At 38.1% G+C, this 21,482-nt stretch overlaps 1 protein-coding gene across 3 annotated transcripts; it reads right to left on the reverse strand.

Annotated features, from left to right (window-relative positions):
* Positions 1–3,563: 3,563 nt before the first annotated feature.
* GHITM (growth hormone inducible transmembrane protein) lies at positions 3,564–19,626 on the reverse strand. Of its 3 annotated transcripts, none has more exons than XM_072627965.1 (9): positions 19,099–19,626; positions 15,759–15,932; positions 12,777–12,876; positions 12,057–12,168; positions 11,654–11,795; positions 10,570–10,678; positions 8,242–8,430; positions 7,075–7,246; positions 3,564–4,941 (listed from the first exon to the last, which is right to left on the reverse strand). In XM_072627965.1, exons 2-9 carry the CDS (start codon positions 15,894–15,896, stop codon positions 4,857–4,859), a joined length of 1,047 nt encoding a protein of 348 aa, XP_072484066.1. In that variant the 5' UTR covers positions 15,897–15,932; positions 19,099–19,626; the 3' UTR covers positions 3,564–4,856. The 3 variants fall into 3 exon arrangements, with proteins under 3 accessions (XP_072484066.1, XP_072484065.1, XP_072484067.1); XM_072627964.1 differs by having other exon boundaries at positions 19,094–19,626; XM_072627966.1 differs by having other exon boundaries at positions 18,772–19,175.
* Between the last annotated feature and the right edge of the window lie 1,856 nt (positions 19,627–21,482).

The following is a 21,482-nucleotide window of genomic DNA, read 5'->3' on the forward strand; positions in this document are numbered from 1 at the left end:
AATCTAGCCTCACAATCAGAGGTACCCTGGCCAAGTCACTTAATCCTGTTTGCCTCAGTTTTCCAATCTGTAAAATGGGGATGATAATAAGAGCACCTACCTCCCCAGCTTGTTGTGAGGATTAAAAGAATAACTGTAAAACACTTAGCACAGAGCCTGAGATATGGTAAGTACTATATAAGTGTTAGCTGCTACTACTATTATTACAAATTGGCAAAGATGACAAAAATGGCAATAATGTTGTAGGGACTGGGGTGTGATTATATACTCTTAGTGGAGCTGTAAAATGACATAACTTTTTTGGGTTTTTTTCGAAAATATTTTTTTCTCCAATTACATGCAAAATGATATCACTATGTTGGAATGTAATTTGGAATCATCTAACTAAAGTGACTAAAATCTCCATACCTTTGGATCTGGAGTCCTTCACTGGGCCTATACCATAAGGAAACCACTGATAAGAAGAAAATTTCCATATACACTAAAATATTTATAGCAGTGCTGCCCATGATAGCAAAGAATTGAAAACAAGTTGATACTGACTGGGGAATGGCTAAACAAAATGTGGTACATGAATATAATGAAATATTACTGGGCTATAAGAAATGATGTGATACAGAGAAGCACTGGGAGATATACATGAACTAATGCAGAGTGAAGCAGAGCCAAAAAAATATATACAGTAACTACACCAATGTAAATGAAAAGAACAGCCGCACACCAAAAAAATAAAGTGAATGCATCAAAATTATAAAGATCAAGAATAACTTGGCATATCGCTTTGTGGAAGTGGGAGGGCCACCAGTAGCACATTGCACTTGGTTTTGGACCTTTTTCAATGCGCTTTTTTTCTCTTTAATTTTTCTCTTTAAAAAAATACTATTTGTCATATGGGAAAGTTCTTCGGGAAGGGAAAGGAAAGGAAAGATACTGGGGGAAACTGATGATATAAAAAACAAAAGACAAAACTTGTTAAAAAAAATTACCCCCTTAGAAAGGCAGCTGCTCTGTGTCACTCTGGCAGTAATATGTCTCAGTTACAAGAGTGGGGGGAAACCATTCACTTATCTAAAATATATTGATTAAATGCCTACTCTGTACAAAGTACGTAGGCACCAGATGCAACGAACAGTCCCTGCTGCTTTGATGTCACTTGGGAAAGAAGTCTCCACTGGAGTGCCTCAGGGATCTCTGCTAAGCTCTGAGTTGTTCTATTTTTAGCCACTGACTTGGATAAAGGCATAGGATGACCTGTATATGAAACTAGCAGATAACAAAAAGGGGGCAAGAGTTATTATGAAGCACGCCGGATGAAAAGTGTTAAATTGAAAAAGATATTGTTAAGTGAGAGCTTTGGGCCAAATTAAATACGATAGAATGGAATTTAATAGGAAAAAAATCTTATACCTATTAAAAAAAAACCAGTTGTACAAATATAAACTGGAGAAGCACATTTGGAAAGCAGTTCATCTGGAAAAGATAGGTCAAGCCATGGATAGAGCTGTTGACTTAAAAGTCAGGAAGACCCAAGTTAATCCTACTTCCGACACTTACAGGCTATTTGACTCTAGACATGTCACCTAACCTCTTGAGTCTGTTTCTCAACTGTAAAATGCGAATAATAGGGTTATTGGGAAGATCAAACAAGGTATTTTTAAAGCACTTTGTACACCAGTGCTATATAAATGCTACTATCTGGGGATTTAGTGAACTATGAACACAAAGGTTACCATGTGATATGGTACCAGTGGAGGTAAATTAAATCTTAGGCTTCATTCCTAGAAGCAGTGTTCAGAAAGTGCAGTGCTCTTTGCCCTGGTCAGATTATACCTGGAGTATCACGTTCAATGCTTAGAGCCACATTTTAGGAAGTACGTTGATAAGCTAGAGTGTATTCTGAGAAGGGAAACTAGGATGCTGAAAGGCCCTGAGAACTTGCCATATGAGAATCAATTAAAGCAGAGGTAGCCTGGTGGACCCTTTCTTAGGACAATGCTTTTAAATGCATAGGATTACAAAGGAAATATACTCAAAGTTCATATTAAAAAAAATAAAGCCCATGGAGACCAAAATCTGTTCTCAGATTGACCTTAATGGTCTGTGGACCCTGAGTTAAGAAATTTTGAATTAAATGAACTGGCAATAGCTAGCTGGGAGAAAACTTCAGGTATCTGTGTAGGCTTGAGGCAAATGGTAACCATCTTCAAGTATCTAGAGGGCTTATGATATGGAAGAAGGATTTGCTTAGTTCTGCATGGCCCTAGAGGGTAGAATTAAGATCAGAGGGTGTGAGTAAGGAAAAACCTCCTAACAATTAAGAGTTCAACTGAAGTGGAATGAACTGCCCAACTCAGGAGATAGTAATTTTTTCATTGGGTGTCTTTAATCAGAGGTTGGATGACCACTTGGGTGTGTTGTCAAGGGTATTTGGGGATAGGCGGTTATGGTCATACTGGTGCCTTTCCCTTCAATTTACACTGTATATAATATGTATGTACAATTTTTTTCTTATTGTGAAACTCCATGTCTTGAAATAGTAACTCCTTCACGGGAATGGCCGGAGAGACTGGAAACTCAGAGGTGGCAAATGAGGCAAGGGATACTTTTAAGAATATATTGCTCTCAGAAAGAATGCAGAATAGGAAAAATTTTGCAGTACACTGCAAAGAGTCTGGGATATGTGGCTTGTTTTTTATTTTGTGTCACTGAATACAAGGATTTGTATTCAGGTTGGGTTCCCTCATAGGAGATGAAAAACAGCTTCAAAATGCTTCATCTCTCCACCTTAAAGTGAACAATGAAATATTCCTAATAACACCCGCTGTCCCCCAGGTTCCCCAACACTGTGACATGTTTAAAAAAGAAATGAACTGGCAAAAGGGAATCCTGACCTTGGTCAAGAGGCTGGAAGGTAGAAGAATAACAAAGACCAAAGATCATTGCATAATTGAAACAAAGAAAAAGGAACTAATCTCTACCAGTTAGAAGAGAGAACTAAAATACTGGGTTGGAGTCAGGATCCAAAACAGTCTTGACAATGTTAGAATGTTGGGTTCAGTCCAATAACCTGAAATTTAATAGGGATACAAGTAATGTAACCTGACAAGTCTGTTCAGAAGTGGATTGAGAATCTAATGAACTGGCATAAGGAAGTCAAGAGAACTGATGCTAATACTGCCTATAAGCTGTACTGAAACATTTAGTACCTAGGAAATAGCCCTACTGTACTTTGCCCTGATCCAAGCACATTTATATTGGAAAATCTGCTTCATTTTTCTAGAAATGTCACTTTTTAAATATGTTTATTTCTCATCTACATGAAAAATTATATCCTATATTACTACTTGTGCATTAAGGCAGTAACTACTACTACCTTAAAGGTAAGGACATGACTAAAGTAAGGACTCTCAAGTTTTCCTTTCTTGTGAATCGAAAATTACTTAAAATTTCCATGGTATAAAACTGACAGCATCATGTCTATGCTTTTTTTTTTCTTTAAGAAGAGCCCCAAAACATTTTCTTTAGGGTATGTGTAGTTCTACTGGAAAAAGTACAGACCAATCAACTATCAAGCTAGATCTTTATTACTTTAGAAATGAGCACATCATCTCTCTCCAATAGATAGATTAGCTACTTCTGGATAGCTGGTGATAAAACACATCTTCCCAGAAATAGTAATTTTATCATTGCAATGATTTTACAGACTCAAATTTCATTCATTAAAAAACTTTCAAAAATAACTTGTTCGTATCAGAAATTAACAAGCTTTACTTACAAGGAAGCTGTTTCTAAATTAATAGTGGATTGAGGAGGAAAAATTAACATGAATAAAAACGATATTTTATGACAACAGAAGTAATTTGGTCTCAGCATTTAGTGAAGAAGGGATACAGTAACACTGATCTCTGATAGTGCTGGAAAGGAAAATTATTCCATATCCTAAATGACAAACAGGATCTTTAAAAAAAAAAAAAAAAGACAAAGATAAGCCACAATCTTTGACCTATGTTGAAAAAGCAACATCTACATGTGTCAATATGCTTACTACAGCAAGGTTGAAAAAGGCAACCTATTCGATACTTTTTGAAGCTTTAAGTTTAAAGCAAAATATGTCTCCAAATAGTTCTAGATGATTCAAAAACAGAACTCATTAGCTATGACAGGAATACTTGGGGAAGGTTAACATTCTGAGATTGGATGGACTGCCAAAGAACCTTCCCTACACCTGAAATATGGTTATTATACTGATATTCCAAAGGTATTGTCACAATGACACTTCGCTGTCTTTTTAGGATAGATCCTTTACCTGAAAATATCAGGTGGGTGCTAATTAGGTTAAAGACAGCTATACATCAATAACTAGACCTGATAAACCCTATCCATTGCCAGGTAGCAAGTGGCAATCACTTCACAACTTTTACAGCTAAATCTAAAACTAGAGACAGGTCCTCTACATCAGTCCTGGGGCTCTCTCTTGTACACACTTGACTCCTTTTTGGATGGCAATTAAGAGTCTTTGTTCGATAACATTATGAAACAAGTAAAAATATGGACAACCAACAGAATGTTGAAATAAAGTAACACAACTGAAAAGTTTGACTCTTGTCCGTTAGCAATTACTCAAAGATGAAAACTGGAAAGTTTATGTGCTTATTTGCAAGAGCAGTGCTGAATTTATTCTCAGGGTAGAACTTGAAGCAACACATTGTACTGGAATATCTTAACCATGCTGAAGTGGCTCTCAACTTCTGACTTCAACCAAAATGCTCGTAGAAGAAATGATTTAATAAGTATACACACCAAGAACACAAGCAAGAATATTTGACGAAGTCTGGAAGGTTCAAAATGCAATCAGTTCATTTCTTCCTGTTGCTCCCAGTTGCTAGCATGGTGGCTACTCGCATAAAGATATTTAGTGTATCCATGTAGATTCCCATCATGCTAAAAGAGAAAAAGGTGATAATAATGTACTAATGACAAACATTTGGTAAATTACCTAGAAGCAACTATTACAATCATATATAATACTACTTGTAATGAAAAATGAAATTCTAAAAATGACTTTAATAAACGAGTAGGCATCTGTGAATAATTCTTTTCCTTTTCATCTTGTATTTGGCTTGGAATGTGGTAGTGTTAAAAAAGGACAAATGAGTCTGATGTTCTACTATATCTTTCTACCTTGAAAATAATAAATTTGTGAGGTATCAATTGATCAGGTTTGTGTCAATCAAAAAACTTATCAGACATTAGTCTGACATTTGTATATATAACTGATATCCCTTAACCGCCCCCCACCTAGAAACTTTTTTCAGTAGCACCATGAGCGTATCACTAATTGAAGTGTTATATTTAGAAGAAAAATAAAAACATCAAATTTGCTGCTGCAGAGTTTCCATAAAACCGAAGTGTCAGAAGTAAATGTAACCTATATTTCACATTTTAAAAGGAAGCAAAAAGAATGTCTGATAGTTCATCAAAACCTAATGAAGAACAACTTCAAATTACAATATTCCTACCACTTAAAAGACAGACCTCAGAATTTTTGAAAGAAAAATTTATCCCAACATTTTTTTCTTTTTAACTTCAGCTGCTACATATACTTTGGACAATTTTCAAATATGCTATCTGCATCTTTACTACCAACTATTAGCATTCCTAAATACCATATTGCCAACTAAAAATCTTTCTATGCTTTGCAAATACTTACAACTTATTTATTAAACTGAAAGACTTTACCATGATATTATGCCATATAGTTACATCTATGTTACTACAGGTAAAAATGAGAATAAAATTGAGTGTCTATCTAGTACCTATCAGTTCTATAAATAGGGGAAGAATTCATGACCAGAGAGAGAGAGAGGGGGGTTCAAAGGAGGTAAATGAATAATTTTGATTATATAAAGTTGAAATGCAAAGGAAAGCAACTCTGATCTATTATCTCACACCCATCAGATTGGCTAACTTAACAGAAAAGGAAAATGAAAAATCCTGGGCGGGGAGGGGGAGAGAGATATGGAAAAAATATGTAAACTAATGAACTGCTGGCAAGGTAGAGGACTAATTCAACCACTCTGGAAAAAAATTTGGAATATATCAAAAAGGCTATAAAACTGCATACCCTTTGACCCAGCAATACCACTTCTAGGTCTGTATCTTAAAGAGGGTTAAAAAAAAAAAAAAAAAAAAAAGGGAAAAGGACCTAAATGTAAAAAACATACAAAAATATTTATAGTCGTTTTTTGTGGTAGCAAAGTATTGGAAATTAAGAGGACGCCTCTCAACTGACGAAAAAATCATGGAAGAGGAATGTGACTAAATACTACTGTGTTGAAAGAAATGACACAGGGAATGGCTTTAGTAAGACTTGAGAAGACTGATGCAAAGTGAAAAGAGCAGAAGGAGAACAATTTGTATAGGAACAGCAATATTGTAAAGATAATCATCTAGGAAAGACTTAGTGACCTTGATTCCCTATTTCTTTCTTTCTTTTTTTTTGGAAGCAACCATGTTAAGTGACTTACAGCTACTAAGTGTTTGAGGACATATTTGAACTCAAGTCCTCCTGACTCCAGGGCTGGGGCTCTATCCACTGTGCCACCCAGTTGCCCCTAATTCACAATTCTAAGACTGATGGTGAAAAATGTTAAACACCCCTAGAGAGACTACTGATGGACTCAGGGTGAAGATTGAAGCAAATGACTTTTCTTTACATTTTCCCCCTGAATATGGCCAAGCACAAACATTCGTTCTGCATGACTACATATTTGTATTTGGGTTTTGTTTTTCTTGCCCTCTTAATGGGTAGGAGAAAGAATGGGGCAGAGAATCTGGAAATAAAAGTAAAAGTTTTCTGAAAAGAATTAAAATAGATGTAACTGTTTAATTCCAGTAGCAATGTGGTAATCCAAGTTTTTCAAAGTAATTCAAACCCATTAAAAATGAAGCCAATCAGATCAAACTATATAATATTTCTTTCAAGCTTAAAAGCTTAAAGATTATTTCATTCAACACTGTTAAAAAAAAAACAAAAAACAAAACTGCAGTTTTCCAACACTGGAAAATACTTACGAGTTAATGGGGTCATATCTTTCTGTGCCATACATGGGCATTATTTCTGCACGCTTGATGACTTTTTGGGTATCATATAGAAGGAACATGCTAAAAAGAACTAATCCACCATACATTGCCACAGAATAAAGACCAGCACCAAGTGCAGTGGTAGGTGGTAGAAACATAGATCCTAAAATCAAAATGGGAAAAAGCAATTTTAGCATATATAAGTTTACAACTTTCATATACTTTTCATTTCTGTTTATTTCTAAAACCAGAAAATAAATACTCTACAAATTAAGCAACATAATTAAGTGACTGCTACATTAAATTAGGGCAATCAAAATGGAAAATTTGCCCATTGAATAGCTGCTCTTTTTGTAATTTTGCTGCTGTTTATCATTTTTCAGTTGTGTCTGACTCTCTATGACCCCAATTTGAGGTTTTCTTGACAAGGATAATGGACTGAGGTTAACAGGGTTAAGTAATTTGCCCAGGATCACACAGCTAGTTAAGTATCTCAGGCCAGATTTCAACTTAGAAAGAGGACTCTTCCAGACTCCAGGCCTGGAACTCTATCCAATGGGCCACCTACCTGCCCACTCTTTGTAATAACCATGAAATATTCCCATATTCATAGAATCTTATAAGTTGGAGCTGGAAGAAACCTCAGAGATCAATTAATCTAACTCTCTCATTTTTAGAGATGAAAAATGATCTCTGATAGTGCTGAAAAGGCCCAGTGAGGTTAAGTGACTTGGTCAAGGCAGCAAGTAGCAGTGCCAGAATTGGGGCTCAGCACTCTTTCCATTATGCTACAAAGCTCTATTCCTCACCTGCTTTATTAGGCCTCTTTTCAGGGGTGGGGAATCTGTGGCCTCAAGGCCTCATGTGGCCCTCTAGGTCCTTGAGTGCAGCCCTTTGACTGAATCCAAACTTCACAGAACAAATTCCCTTAATAAAAGGGTTTGTTCTGTAGTAATATTTATTTAGACCAACTGTGATAATATCCATTTAAAAGCCCATTTCATAGGATGTCAACTAATAAAAATTACATTTAATATGCAATATATTTAAATGTATTTACATAACTCCTAAAAATAATCAACCTCCTAATTAAATTATTCAAGTTATTTGTTATAAAACATGGTACAGAATAAATAGATCAAAAGTAATCATGCTTACCCAAAGAAGAAACAAAAACAACACCCAGGCCCACTCCCAGTGGTGCTCCCATGTTTAGAAATTTTTCACTTGGAGCACACATGGCTACAGTAGAGAGTCCACCCACAATGCCTGCTGTATACCAGAAAGCTTTGAGGATCAGAGGGCCACCCAACAAAGTCAGAGGGGCCACCACTGTACCCATGACACCTAGGGAAATAAAAGCATTTAAATATTAGCTAATACTTATGATATAAACCAACATATATATTTAAACAATTACACAAGACATTTTTCTTTACTTAGGAATAAAGCTAGTAGTTGTATAGGCACAAAACCTTATGGATTCTCAAAAAAATTATACTACATGGTGAATTATCACTTTTGTTAGAACCATTCTTGGACCTACCTAAATTATAAGAATGCATATCACACATTACCAAAAAAGTAAAAGACAGAGAATATCAATCTAGGTGAATAAAATTCTCTTTAATCTTTTAAACAGATGCTATCCCAAAGACAAATTTCTTATGACAGTACAAATGTATACCAAAGCTGAAACACAGCAAGCTTAAATGAGTGGTTCAGGGTCAAACATGACAGCAGATTTCTTAAGTCAATAGCTGAAAGGACAAAATAGAATAAATGGAAAGGTAATGATAATCTTACTTAGATCACAGGACCCTTAGGGAAGAATAATACTCGTTATTTGAAGACTACACTTTCAGCTTCAAAAAAACATTTTTCTTTTGTCAGACATATGTAAGTAAGCTTATTATAAGAATTAAGGACAAAGATATTTTAAAGAGCAAAAGCAAATTGTGATGTCTTCTGGAGCTAACAATTTATCTCTATACTAAACTGCCTGTATAAGCAATTTTGTAAAATTTTCCTAGGACCATTTTCCATTACTAAATAAAAGAAGTATTTAGTGTAGTTTACTATAGTGACTAACTTAAAATGTTTCTTCTCACTAAAGATAGGAAACTATCAATGAATGTAAGTCTCTCATAGGTCATTCATGATTTGTCATAGTTGCAATTCCCCACAGAAGTCTGGGGTTGACTGACAAGTTCAAGTATATTTCAGTGAAAAAAAGCAAGCTCCTTACTTATAAAAACAGAGGATGTTTCATTTTTGTCTTTGTGTCCCTAGCAGGTAGGTAATGTATGAATTTAATGTCTGTGAATTGATAGACCAGAATAGTTTACATTATGCTTTTGCATTACAATACCATTCTAAAATGTAAAATTAAAATGAGTATTTGAATTTTTAAAATGAGAAATATTAGGCTTAAGGAAAAAGCATGGTTATATTAAATACTTTCAAAAATAATTTAAGAAATTCTTAGATCCCCCAGTAATTTTGCATAAAAAATTATGAAAACATTCTATAATCATAATCAGGCTTGCTATTCATACAATGATAACATAATGAGGACTATTATGTTGTATAACTGGCATGACTCATAATACCCTTTGACCCCTTCAAATAATGTGGACAGTACAATTCTGTGTTGTCATGGCCCCTAAAAGTATCCTGCAATAGACAATCTTTTCATGATGAACTTCTATGACTTCAGCCAGTCTGGTCTTCAGCTAGAAGACACAGTCTGTGAGCCCATGCTCCAAGTCTTCTGAGCTTGTGAAATTTGAGCTAATGCTCAGAGTTGGCTTAAGATAATCTGCGGTCACTTTCTATGCCATGACAAAGCACTCAATATTGATTTTTGTCCACTTATACTTAAGAGAGTCAGGAAGTATTATAAACCCATGAAGCAACATATTTTGAAAAACACTTTACTATGAAAACTAGTAAAAACAACTAGGCTTGCTGAAGATGTCTTACCTTTAGAAACTAATTGACTGGCAAGCCAATAGCAATTTCAAGAACCTCAACATAAACAATCTCTTGGTTTTTAAGGGGAAAAAAAACCCCTGAAGATTACAGCATTTTAATTCCAAAACTTTTTGCTTTAAGAAGCCATCCATTTCTGTACCTCAACATATTTAACTCTAAAATCAAAACAGAAACTGTTCTTGTGTCCGACAAGATAAACACTTTTCCTACTCTAGGGCTTTCAGATTTAAATGTTACCTTTTCACAAAGATTAAAAAATATAATGTCTTCATTAACCTTTTGTCCAGTTCTAAAATGCAACCTTAAAGACTGATAATTTTGTTTCTATCAACACTCTACTTACCTGTAAAGTGACATTAATCTTATCACAAACTGCTTCTAAATTAAGATGACAACATTCCCTACAAGTTGTTTGTCTCTAATAAGGCACCATAGAGAACAATACTCAAAGATAATTAAGTATATATTTTTGAACCATGGAAGACATACCAGAATGGAACATCCAAGCAAGATGTTTTAGGCCTGGGCTCCGTTCATATGATATTGACCGAACCAACATTCCAGCTCCAATCATGGCTGCAAAAGTCGCTCCAATTGTCTATAAGATGCAGAGTATTAATAGGAAAAAAATCCTTTTGCTTTGATTTGTTTTTGTAAACCTAGAAGTGCTAAATATTACCTTTTATCTTTAAGGCTTAAAAAAGGAAGACAATGTTATATCTCCTAACCTCAATCCAGATATGGGGTTTATCTCTTCAATTTTTGACCTTTCTTTAAATATGTTTAGCAATGGCTCCCTCTGCTGTCAACATGAGTCTTAGAAATTCTTTGCAAGAAGTTGGAAGAACAGTTAAGTGTCTGGGATATGTGGGGATTGTCATGCAGTCCATTCAGCTCCTATTAGTTGCTGACAGTCAGGCAAGTCACTTAATCCCTTAGCGGCTCAGGAAACTCTTTTAGACTTCAGGGTACAAATGAGTTACCAATCTACATGCTAGAGAGTTTCTATTCCAGAAAACCACCAATGAATCCCATACCCTTAAATTATATTAAATTATATCAGTATATTAACATGCTAGACCAAACACATATTTTGTTGTAGTCTATTGTATGAAATATGGTCATTTTCTACAAAAATTAATTAGAAATCAATTCTTCATACAATGCTATAAATGGACACTGTCATATTGTAGTGATTCCTCAGTTATCAGGCACGACTTATCTTGAGAAAAACATTTTTCTAGGCAAGAGAATTCTCAAAATAAATGAAGCCTGATCTTCTAAGTGCCAATAACTTACAATGTGGATATACATTTTTCTAAGATGTACCCTTGAATTTAAAAAAATTGAGAGTACAATGAACATAATTTTAAGACATAGGTAATTCTTATGAAAGGAATTAATTTCAATGCTATAAATTGATTTTGATGTCTTTTCAGGTACCTGATACATCTATGTACCTGCCCTTTCATTGATTTTCCTCCAAACTGTTACGTTATTCTAACTGATAACTCTCCCTATCTCCAACAAATCCTTTAAGAGATTTAAAAAATAAAATTGCAAATGAACTTACCAACCAAGAGCCTTTCATCATAAAGGTCATTAAAGCAGGTGATCGGCTAACTGCTAAAGCAGACAATGCTGTTAAACCAACACTCCCCGCGAAATACATATAGGTGGCATGAATTCTATCCTTCACATACTGTGGCCAAATTCTGTAAGAAACAAATATGACAGATGGCTAAGACTGTTTTGGGGATTTAACTTCATGTATTTTAATATTTTGAGTTCTTATCATACTTAGTTTTAGTTAGTTAAGTTCAGTAAAGTTGCTACTAGAAGCAGCTCCACTTTTGTTAATATGTTTATTTCTATAGAATTGGTAGCAAAATATTTCTCAAGTGGCTGATGATATGTGCACTGAGAAAACAAGAAAACTTAGTTACGGCCAGTAATACATTGGGGGATTTACTTACACTGCTTTTTCAATAGCCCCAATTTCATTTGACATTCCCAAGCCATAGAAGCAGAGTGCTCCAAGTCCAACAGCAGCTCCTCCAGCAACAAACCATCTTCCCATCTGATCAACTGCAGAGGACAGGAGAAAGGATTCTTAGCATCTGAATCAGCAAGTATTAGTAAAGATCCTAATGAAGAAAGTTTACCTTAGGGGAAAGAGTATTAATATTTCCTTTGTAGTAGTCTGATCATAATATTTTATATCTTTCACTTAAAAAGCAAGTAAGTTTTAAATATAATTTTACCTGAAGTGAATGCTAATTTATATAATCAGTTTTTATAACTGAGGGGCAGGGGGAAGGTTCAAGTTCTTTAATAAAAAGTTTAAGCTACTTTTGTCTTTCAGCAAATTAAAACCTGATGCTATACCAATAATGTCAGGAAATAACAAAATGCTATCATTCCACAATGCAAATTACATTTAGTTTTCAGTTCAAAAGTTATATTCAAGCTGATTTCTTTTAAGATCATTTACTTACAGAAGACAGTCATGCAAACACTATTTCCTAGGAGAGTGTCTTTAAAACCATATAGTAAAATCTGGTATACCACATTTCCCTTCCAAATTGGCTACTGCATTCAATAGTTAATAGAATTCTAGAATTTTTAACTTCTTGAATACCAAAATGAATGATACTTTCAAAATTGAAAAAACTTAGATTTAGACTGTTGCCTACTTTTAAATATTCTTTCTGCTGATGGTTCAAATGCTGCTTCCTTAAGTTCTTGGCCAGTTTTTCCACGTCGGACTCCAATTCTTGATTTGGTGGCATAGCCCTGATATATTTTTAAAAAAGAAAAAAAATTGAGTTACAAATAATCTGACTAGCTTGTGAAGTGTATTTTTACACTGGTAAAATGTGTGTGGATGGAATTTTCTTTTAAGTTACTTTGATAATATATCTGACATAAAATATCTGAAATTCAAGTCACCACACATTTATCAAGTACCTACTTGATTATCTTTAAATATGTTCAAGAGCTGGGGATACAAAGATGAAATAAGACACAGGTCACCAAGAAGCTTAAGGTCTGGCGGGAAAGATAAAACATTTATGCAAATCAGAAATAAGAGATTCATACCCTATTGTGGAATTTGAGGTATAAAAGATTATTTCCAGGTTGAGGGACAGAAGAAGAGAAAAAAAGGCTTCATGGAGGTTAATTTTGGGAGGGGGAAAGTGGGAGAGGAAAAAGGCACTCCATTCTGGGCACTGGCAGGGGGTGGGAAAAAACAAGTGTAAAGGTATGCAGAGAGGTGAAAAGAGGGTAAGAACAAGGGATGGGGAGCACTACAGTTTTACTTCACATGAAAGAGAGCAGAGTGAGAAGGATGAAAGGCTAGGTATAGCCACAACATGCAGGACCCTGCCAGGATAGTAGGCAAGTGGTAACAATATGACTGCATCATTAGATATACAGAGAAGAGGACTTGGTAACTAATGGGACAGAGGGTTGTGGGATAAGTGAGAATAGGAAAGAGATTCTGGATGGAGAGTCTAAAAGACAAGTAGGGCTGCAGTAAAACAGAGAAATAAGGGAGAGGAAGAGTAGGTTTTGTGAGAAAACAAGAGTTCAGTTTGGATTTATTAAATTATTTCCACTGGGAAATCCAGGCTGTGCTATCCAATATAAGCAGAGGAAAATGTGGGACTGGCAAGCTGGGTAGAAGAGTAGATCTGGCCTAGATCTATATTCAAAAATCATCTGTATGGTTAATACCCCCAAATTCTGAATCTTCATCTTTCTGACACCTTCATTCTTCTAAAACTTCTCTTCAAACATCAATGCCCTCCTTATTACCAAATGTGAAGGTATTTTTTCAGTCCCCATCCTCCTTAACTTCCAAAACAATGACAATGTCAACCATCCCATTTCAAATGCTGTTTCCCCCAACTTTTCTGGAGGTGTAAAACCATTCTTTTAACTTTTCTGCTTCTTTCACCACTCCTCAGTCCTCTTCCTGTTCTAGACACTCCAAGGTGCTATTTTAATTTTTTCCATACACTCTCTCCTTTAGTCATTTTATTCATTGTCACAGATTCAACAGTTATAACTATTTATCTTTCCTGAGCTTTAGAACTGCATTTCCAACTGCCTACGTGAGATGCACTCTGAATGAGCTGCTAGTACTTGAAGTTTAACAACAAGACCAAAAGAGAATCTAGCTTTTCCTCCAAACTTCCTCCTTTGGTTTCTTTGTTTCTGTCAAAGGGCACCACAGCATTCATCCTACTACCCACTGACAAAACCTCCAGTTCTATGATCTTTCTTGTATACAGGTTAATTTCATCATGTCATTCCTCTACTCAAACATCTTTCATAGCTTTAGACTAATTTTCAAATTTTAAACTCCTCAGCCTTCTAAAGCCTGGGAATGCCTCTTTTACTGTTCTAGATTTATTTCCCACCATTTATTTTCCCCACCTAATGGTCATTTCTTAGCAAATGGACCTCTTGTTACCTTTTATGCATCATATTACATTTTACCAGCACTGTGCCTTTGACCACACTATTCTTTCTCATCCTTCATTTATGTTGTTTGAAAATCCTATGTAAACTTCAGATTCTGGCTCTAAGGTTGGCTACTCATGAAGCTTCCTCTGATCCTCCCATTTGGAAACAATCTCCCCTTCTGTTTGTTAGTTCTTCTCCAACTGTTGAGTTACTAGATGTTTGTACACTTCTATAAATGACATCTACAACTCGGTGGGGCAATGAATAGAGTGCTGGGCCTGAAGTCAGGAAGACCTCAGACACTTCCTGCGTGATTTCGGACAAATCACTTAAACCTGTTTGCCTTGGCTTCCTCAACTATAAAAGAGAGATAATAACATTGCTTGCCTCAGAGGGTTGTTGTGAGGATCAAACGAAATATGTGAAAAGTACTAGGCATAGTGCCTAGCACATGGTAGGTGCTACAGAAATGCTTATTCTGCACGCCATCCCCCTCCTCCCTGAACTCTCCCTTCTCCCCCATATCCATACAGCTAGACTGTAGGTATGCACACAAGAAAAAGGATCATGTCTTGCTTAGCACCACACTTTGCACACAACATGACACTTAAATGTTTGTTGAATAAAGGACAAAGAAAAGCTAATAATAATTACTATGCCCAATAACTTCAATATCCCATATATTACTAATTCACAAGACCCCAGAACAAACTATAACTGTATTTTATTTTTAATGAAGTTTTTATAAACACGGTTAAAAAATCTTTTTTGGACTGTAGTGGCATTATCACTTATTTCAAATATAAAATTGAAAAAGACTATCAGATGTGATACTGCAAACTAAAGAACTCACCAGATCTAACAGTGAATAAAATGGATGAGGAGCAGGTGAAAAGAAAGCATGTTACCACTGAAAAAGGATGATTTGTGGGGACAAAGTTTGAAGCACATATAAACAAAGAATGAAAGAGCCTGCATATTAGATAGCAGTCATTTTGTTATGCCATAGCAATAAACCTCTGGGGTTCCTGGGTTAAGTCTTGTGCCTCCAGGCATGCTGCAAGTCACCCTTTCTTATTGTCTCAGAAGTGCTTCTGCACTAGATATCATGGGTCTGGGAGTTCTTACTGTCTCCTTGTTTAGTGCATAATATTTTCAAAGAAGGTACTACAAAATGTTAAATAAATGCAAATTTTACTTACCCTGTTAGATTGCAAGAGCCATTGGTTTGTCTTCAGAATGGAATTCCTCAGAACAGGAGAGGTCTTTGTGAGTGGTGGGTGGAGAGTCCTGGAAGGTAGGGTTAGGGTCCGGAGACACACAAACCTTGCTGCCAGCATGGTGTTGCAACAGGTTCACTGATTATTTCTGAAATACTTTTAAAAATTGAGATCTATTAGGCAGATAAAGTTTTAAGGTGGAAAACTTCAGAAAGGTTAGACTTCTAAATTTTCATTTAAAATTCTAGAGTAGGAAGTGGGTAGGCTCCAGGCTTTCTGCTCCTTAGTAGTTGTGTGACCTTAGTTGGCAAGTATTTCTCACTCTCCTTTATTGGGCCTCAGTTCCCCTCCCTGTAATATCAGATGGTATTAACCTCATATGCTAAATATAATATTATGAGAATCAAGAAAACTATGTAGTTTTTTTAAGCATGAATGGGGGAGGCATTTATTTAAGTGCCTGCTATGTGCTAAGCACTTTGCAAATATCGTGCATGCGTATGTGCAGGGGGAAAAGGGAAAGTACTCAACAAAGAGGGGAAGTAAATACCAAACAACCTTTTTGCCTTCTAGGAATTAGAAATAGAGACACTGGGAGGAAGAAATGAAACTGTTACAGCTGCTGCTGTTTTAAAATTTCTATGGTAAAACAACTGAAGTCAGCTATTATAGTCACATCCTTTATCAAGTCCCATATCTTACCTTTCTAGCCATGTCAATCTCTCTAATGCTGACCACATACAGAATTGTGGTATTTAATACTAAAAGATAGCAAAAGTTTGAATGCTTAATTATGTACTTAATATTGAATGAGATTTTAGTGGTTTATGGACAAGGATTTTATACTTTCTTTGTATAAAACCACAGTACTTACCTATCTAGCCTATGGTAGGCAAAAATTTTTTGAAATGGGTCAAGGAACAGTCATACTCAGTATAATGAATGCCTTTCATTAAAAATCACATACCATTATACTGGAAGGCACAGAAAAAAATGGTACCTTAAAACAGAGGTTTCAGGTCCAAATGAAAACATGGATTGGTGATTTTACTTTAAAATAAGGTTGTAGCTTAAGAGACTGACCTAGCCTTTGTGACATAGTTCTGATTAACTGGTTAACAATCCTCTAGGGGGAATGCCAACATCATATGGCATTATCCATCTTCTCAAGGAATTAAGTTGAATAATTTGCTCAAGATCACAGGGTTTTTCTTTTAATGAGCAAGGATTAATAAGTATCAAACAGTAACAATCTCATTTAGATATCCCACAAACCATTATGTCCTTTTACAAACAATATATCAACATGAGGCATGATCCTTAACATGTTTCATATGTCTAACCCATGAACTTTTACCTAACTACTCAGAATTTCAACTTCTTTCCCTTACACTAAAGATTACCAGTTTTGCTCGGGTTAGATTCTTAGGGTGCTTTCCAATCAGAAGTACATTACCTGATGTCAGGGAAAATAGGGCTTCGATAACTACAGGGCTTATGATGATAATCAGCTGGACAAGTGGTGCCAGGTGCCTCAACTTTCTATTATCAATTTCTTCCATGAACTATTAATAGTAGTAGCAACTGCCCCCACAGTCAATCGATCAATCAGCAAGTATTTATAAAGCTCCTACTGTGTGCCAGGCACACTGTCCAAAGTATTAAGGGATAAAAAGCAAAGCAAAAGAACAGTCCCTGACATGGAAGATCTTACTGTTGTTTGTTCTTCCTTCTCGAAAAAGACATAACATTGGGGAGGTGATGCTGCAACATCCAAGTGAACTGGATTTAAGTGAGGGAGGGCTGTGCAAAGCCACCAGCCTCACTTTCTCCTCCAGAGCCACTTGGGTCTAGTGGCCAGATAGAGATCAGAATTGAAGATGGCTCAGGATGCAGTGAAGGACCTTGGTCTTTTTAAGCTTAGATCTTTAGCAGGCCTCAGTTTGACTAAGGCAAAGCCCATTCGATGATTAAGGCTAAACAATAAATAAGGCAAAGAATGGCTTCTTTATCTAGTCAAATAAAAAAAAATATTAATCTGTGAGGATGACGCTCACTGTTTCTGGCCAAAACATAAACAGCTGCTATTTACATTCACTCTGAGCCAATCAGGGCCCAAACCAAACAGGGGCTGGCCTGGGACTTATTATTGTTGGCCAATCAACGAGAGCCACAGTGATTTGGGTTAAGGTTGGTCCTTAAGTTTCCAGAGATCAAAATTTATATTCCTTTTGGGCAGAGAACCCCCAAGTAAGGGCATGACAGTCTATGTGGACAGAGGGAAGGGAAGAAGGCTGTGTGGCCCAACGGGGCCAGCTCCTTTTCTACTCCCGGGTTGTCTGTCCTTCATTCTAGGACAGCACCATGACATCGGGCTTATTACAAGAACACCACCAGTGAAAGTGAAGTGCTCAGAACGTTTTCACCCGGTTACATCAGAAGTGTTTATTTCATCCTTAGAAGGTCAAGGTCAGGCACCTACAGTACTGTAAACTCCTCCACAGACAGAGGAAGGCCAGGAAGTCTGGTGAATGGCACCGCTGCCCGAGGCCAGCAGTAACACGCCCATGCGGGTGGGGGGCCATTCCTGTCCTTTGCTCCTGGTCAGTCCTCTATTCCCATGCGGGTGGGCAGCCTGGTAAAAGGGAGAGAGCCCTCAAGTCCAGGACTTGCCTTTAGGGTTTTATCTGTTTTGGGGCAAGTCGTGTTACTTCTACCGGCCTGAGCGTCTTCTCGTTTGTAAAATGAGGGGAGTCGCCACGGTGTGGGGGTCGAGCCGCACCGCGCGCCAGGCCCCCTGCTGAGTGCTATGGCCGTCTCGGGGTTTACTTAACCCTTCCTTTTCCCCAGGACCTTCGGGGGTTTGGGCGGCTGCCTGCGCGGGTGACTCTGCACATCCTCCCCAGCCCACCCCCGCTTACACTCTGGGACCACGAGAAGGCCCTACGTTCTGCCCGTACTGGGGGTCTGACCTTAGACCGCAGGCGTTCCTCACCTCCTCCCTAGGCCTCAATTTCTCCCTCCGTAACGGGACGAGAACGGCATCAGCGACCACTACTACTAGGCCCTAGGGTCAAACTTGGGTGAAGTGTCGTTACCCCCGTCCCCCCAGAACCGCGGAAAAGCAAAGCGGGGTTGGACTAGATGACCTCTAAGGCCTCTGCGAGGCCTCCTGGCCCCCTTTACCGAAGGAGGAGAGAGAAGACTAAGGGGGAGTGGCGGTGACGCAGCCGCAGCCCCAACGGTTCCCAACAGCTCCCCTGGGACAGGGCAGACTGAAAGGGAGAGGGGAGGTGGGGTAGGGGCATCGGAGGTACCTCACCCCTGCTGGTCAGCTCAGCTGCGCTTGCGGCCTCCCGATCTGGTCAAAGGCGCAATGCCGGACCCTCCGCTCCCCCCGCCCTCCTCCGCCGCGGCCGCCTCCGTCGTCTTCCTTTCTGCCTTCCGTGCCCCCGGCGCTTGCGCAGATGCCGGAAGCCTCGTACGGAGCGAACGGTCAGAAGGAGCCAATTAGGAGGAGGCTGCTGCCGGCGGAAGGGCGGGTGTAAGGGGGGAAGAGCCAGGCGCAGCCGCTGAGAAGGCTGGCGCGATGACGCCCTCCGGCGTCACAGAGCGGGGTGGAGGCGGCGCCTGGGGAAGCAGGCGCGTCCATGTTAGGTAAGGGCAGCGTAGTCGTCTAGTCACGTGGTCTTTTTTTTTTTCCAGTCTGCTCTCTCCAGGGCTTCCTCCCAGTTTCCAGAGAGTTCCTAGAGAGTGACAAGTTCTAGACTGGGCTGGCGTATGCAGTTGCGTTTGAACCTTATCCCAAATACTTTAAGGTCCAGCCCCAGGCGCCCAATTAACTCCTATTAAGTCTGGGGGGGACTTTGGGGACTCATGAGTCCAGATCCTGCGTCAGACAGTCTGTGACCTCACAAGTCCCCTAACCTCTGCTTGGGTCAGTCTCAGCATATGTAAAATGGGGGTGACAGTTACCACCCATTTTCTAGAGTGGTTGTGCCGATAAAAAGGGATATTTGTAAAGTGCTTTTCAAGCTTCATAATGCTGTGTAAATACTCCTGTTATTTGTAAAGTGCTACATAAATGCTAGTTATTGTATGATCATTATAACTATTATTTTTCATCAGACTGCTGCAAAAAGGGTCCCATGACACAAAAGAGGTCCAAGACCCTTTGGAAGAGCAAGCAAAGGGGGATTTTTGTTCTTTTTGGGGTTCGGTTTCTCAGGCTCATTGGAAACATCTGAAGGATTGATCTCCCTTGAACCCTGATAATTCACAGCTGTGCTGAGTCACATAAATTTCAGTTTCTACTGGGTCTGAGCTAATCAGGAATCTTTGTTATATATACTGGGAGGTTGTATTTTGCTGTGAGAAGGACCTTTTGATTCCCTGGACAGGTCTCTGAGTAACCTTTGTTAAGGAACTCCCTCCTCCCCCCCACTAATCAAAGATTTGTGCTCTCCCATCAGCCATCAGGTGTTGTTCAGACAATAAGAGCCCTGGCTGTCGAAACTTTGTGCTGGTTTCTCTGGTTGTATTTTCTCCACATTTAGGGTGTTAGCCTTTCCTCTGAACTAGTGAATGACTTACAGTTAAAGGGGGATTGTTAACCCTTTTCAATCTGTCTTTCTTTTATAAAGCAGATCAAAGAACCTGTGCTACGAGGCCATCCTGGGTATGCTTGCTAATACACCCCTATATTTGGATAAAAAGTTCAGTTACTCTCCAAGTCTCCAATTGGGAGGACTCCTAATATTTAAGTAGAGGTTGAGATCCCCGCCTGACTACATTTATCTGGCATTTTTGCAGTTGAAGCAAAATTCAGGTTACTGGGAACTTGGATACTGAAGGAATTTGGGGACAGTCTGCTCTTTTTGCAAGACATCCATTTTCACAGGCCTGTATGGCTGCGACTCTTCTTGGTCCTTCCTGTACCACAGCTCACTCCTACCTTTACTTCTCAGAAGTGTGCTGGGATACACAGTTTGGGGCATGTCCTCTGCTTCCAGGCCCTTGGAATTTCCCTTCAGAGAGAGCTTCTCTCCTTTATACACATTTCTCAGATTGGGTCAAAGTCCCTTACGATAGCTTTGTGTGTAAAAGAGGTGTTCCAGTTTCATTTATACCCAGTTCTAATTGGTTGACTCAACTAAGAAGGGTTCTTCCCATAGTAAAGACAATTACTTTTAAGTCAAGGGATTCTAATATAGTAAAGTAAGCCCTGATTTGGATTCCAGTCTAGACCTCACTGGATGGGAGACCAAGTTATTTACCCTGTTTGGGTCTCAGTTTCTTCATCTATAAAGTGGGGTTATTAGACTAGCTACCTCTAAATTTCCTTCCAGCTCTTAAATCCTTTTCAATCCCCTTTCTCCTATTCTCAGTTGGCCAACAATTTTCTTTATGCACCCCTTGTTTACTATCTATCCATCCCTTCCCTCACTCCACCATCCAGCAATGGAACTTTGATCCAAAATGGGATGATTTTTCTGCTGGAACTAAAAAACGAAATAAAACAGTTACTACCTCAAAGAAATCTGACCCTTATTGTTTTACAGGTCGGGATCCTGTAGCTATTCTTTCAGAGTCTGAATCATAACCAAGTTTTTGAAATGGCCAGTGCAGAAGAGTTTGTGTCAACATGCTACTTAAGCATCCTGAACTTTCTCTCCTAAGTACAGTGATTCTCTGGATCTGCTACAA

The sequence above is a fragment of the Notamacropus eugenii genome, chromosome 1 (genome assembly GCF_028372415.1).
Source record: "Notamacropus eugenii isolate mMacEug1 chromosome 1, mMacEug1.pri_v2, whole genome shotgun sequence".
Classification (NCBI taxonomy): domain Eukaryota; kingdom Metazoa; phylum Chordata; class Mammalia; order Diprotodontia; family Macropodidae; genus Notamacropus; species Notamacropus eugenii.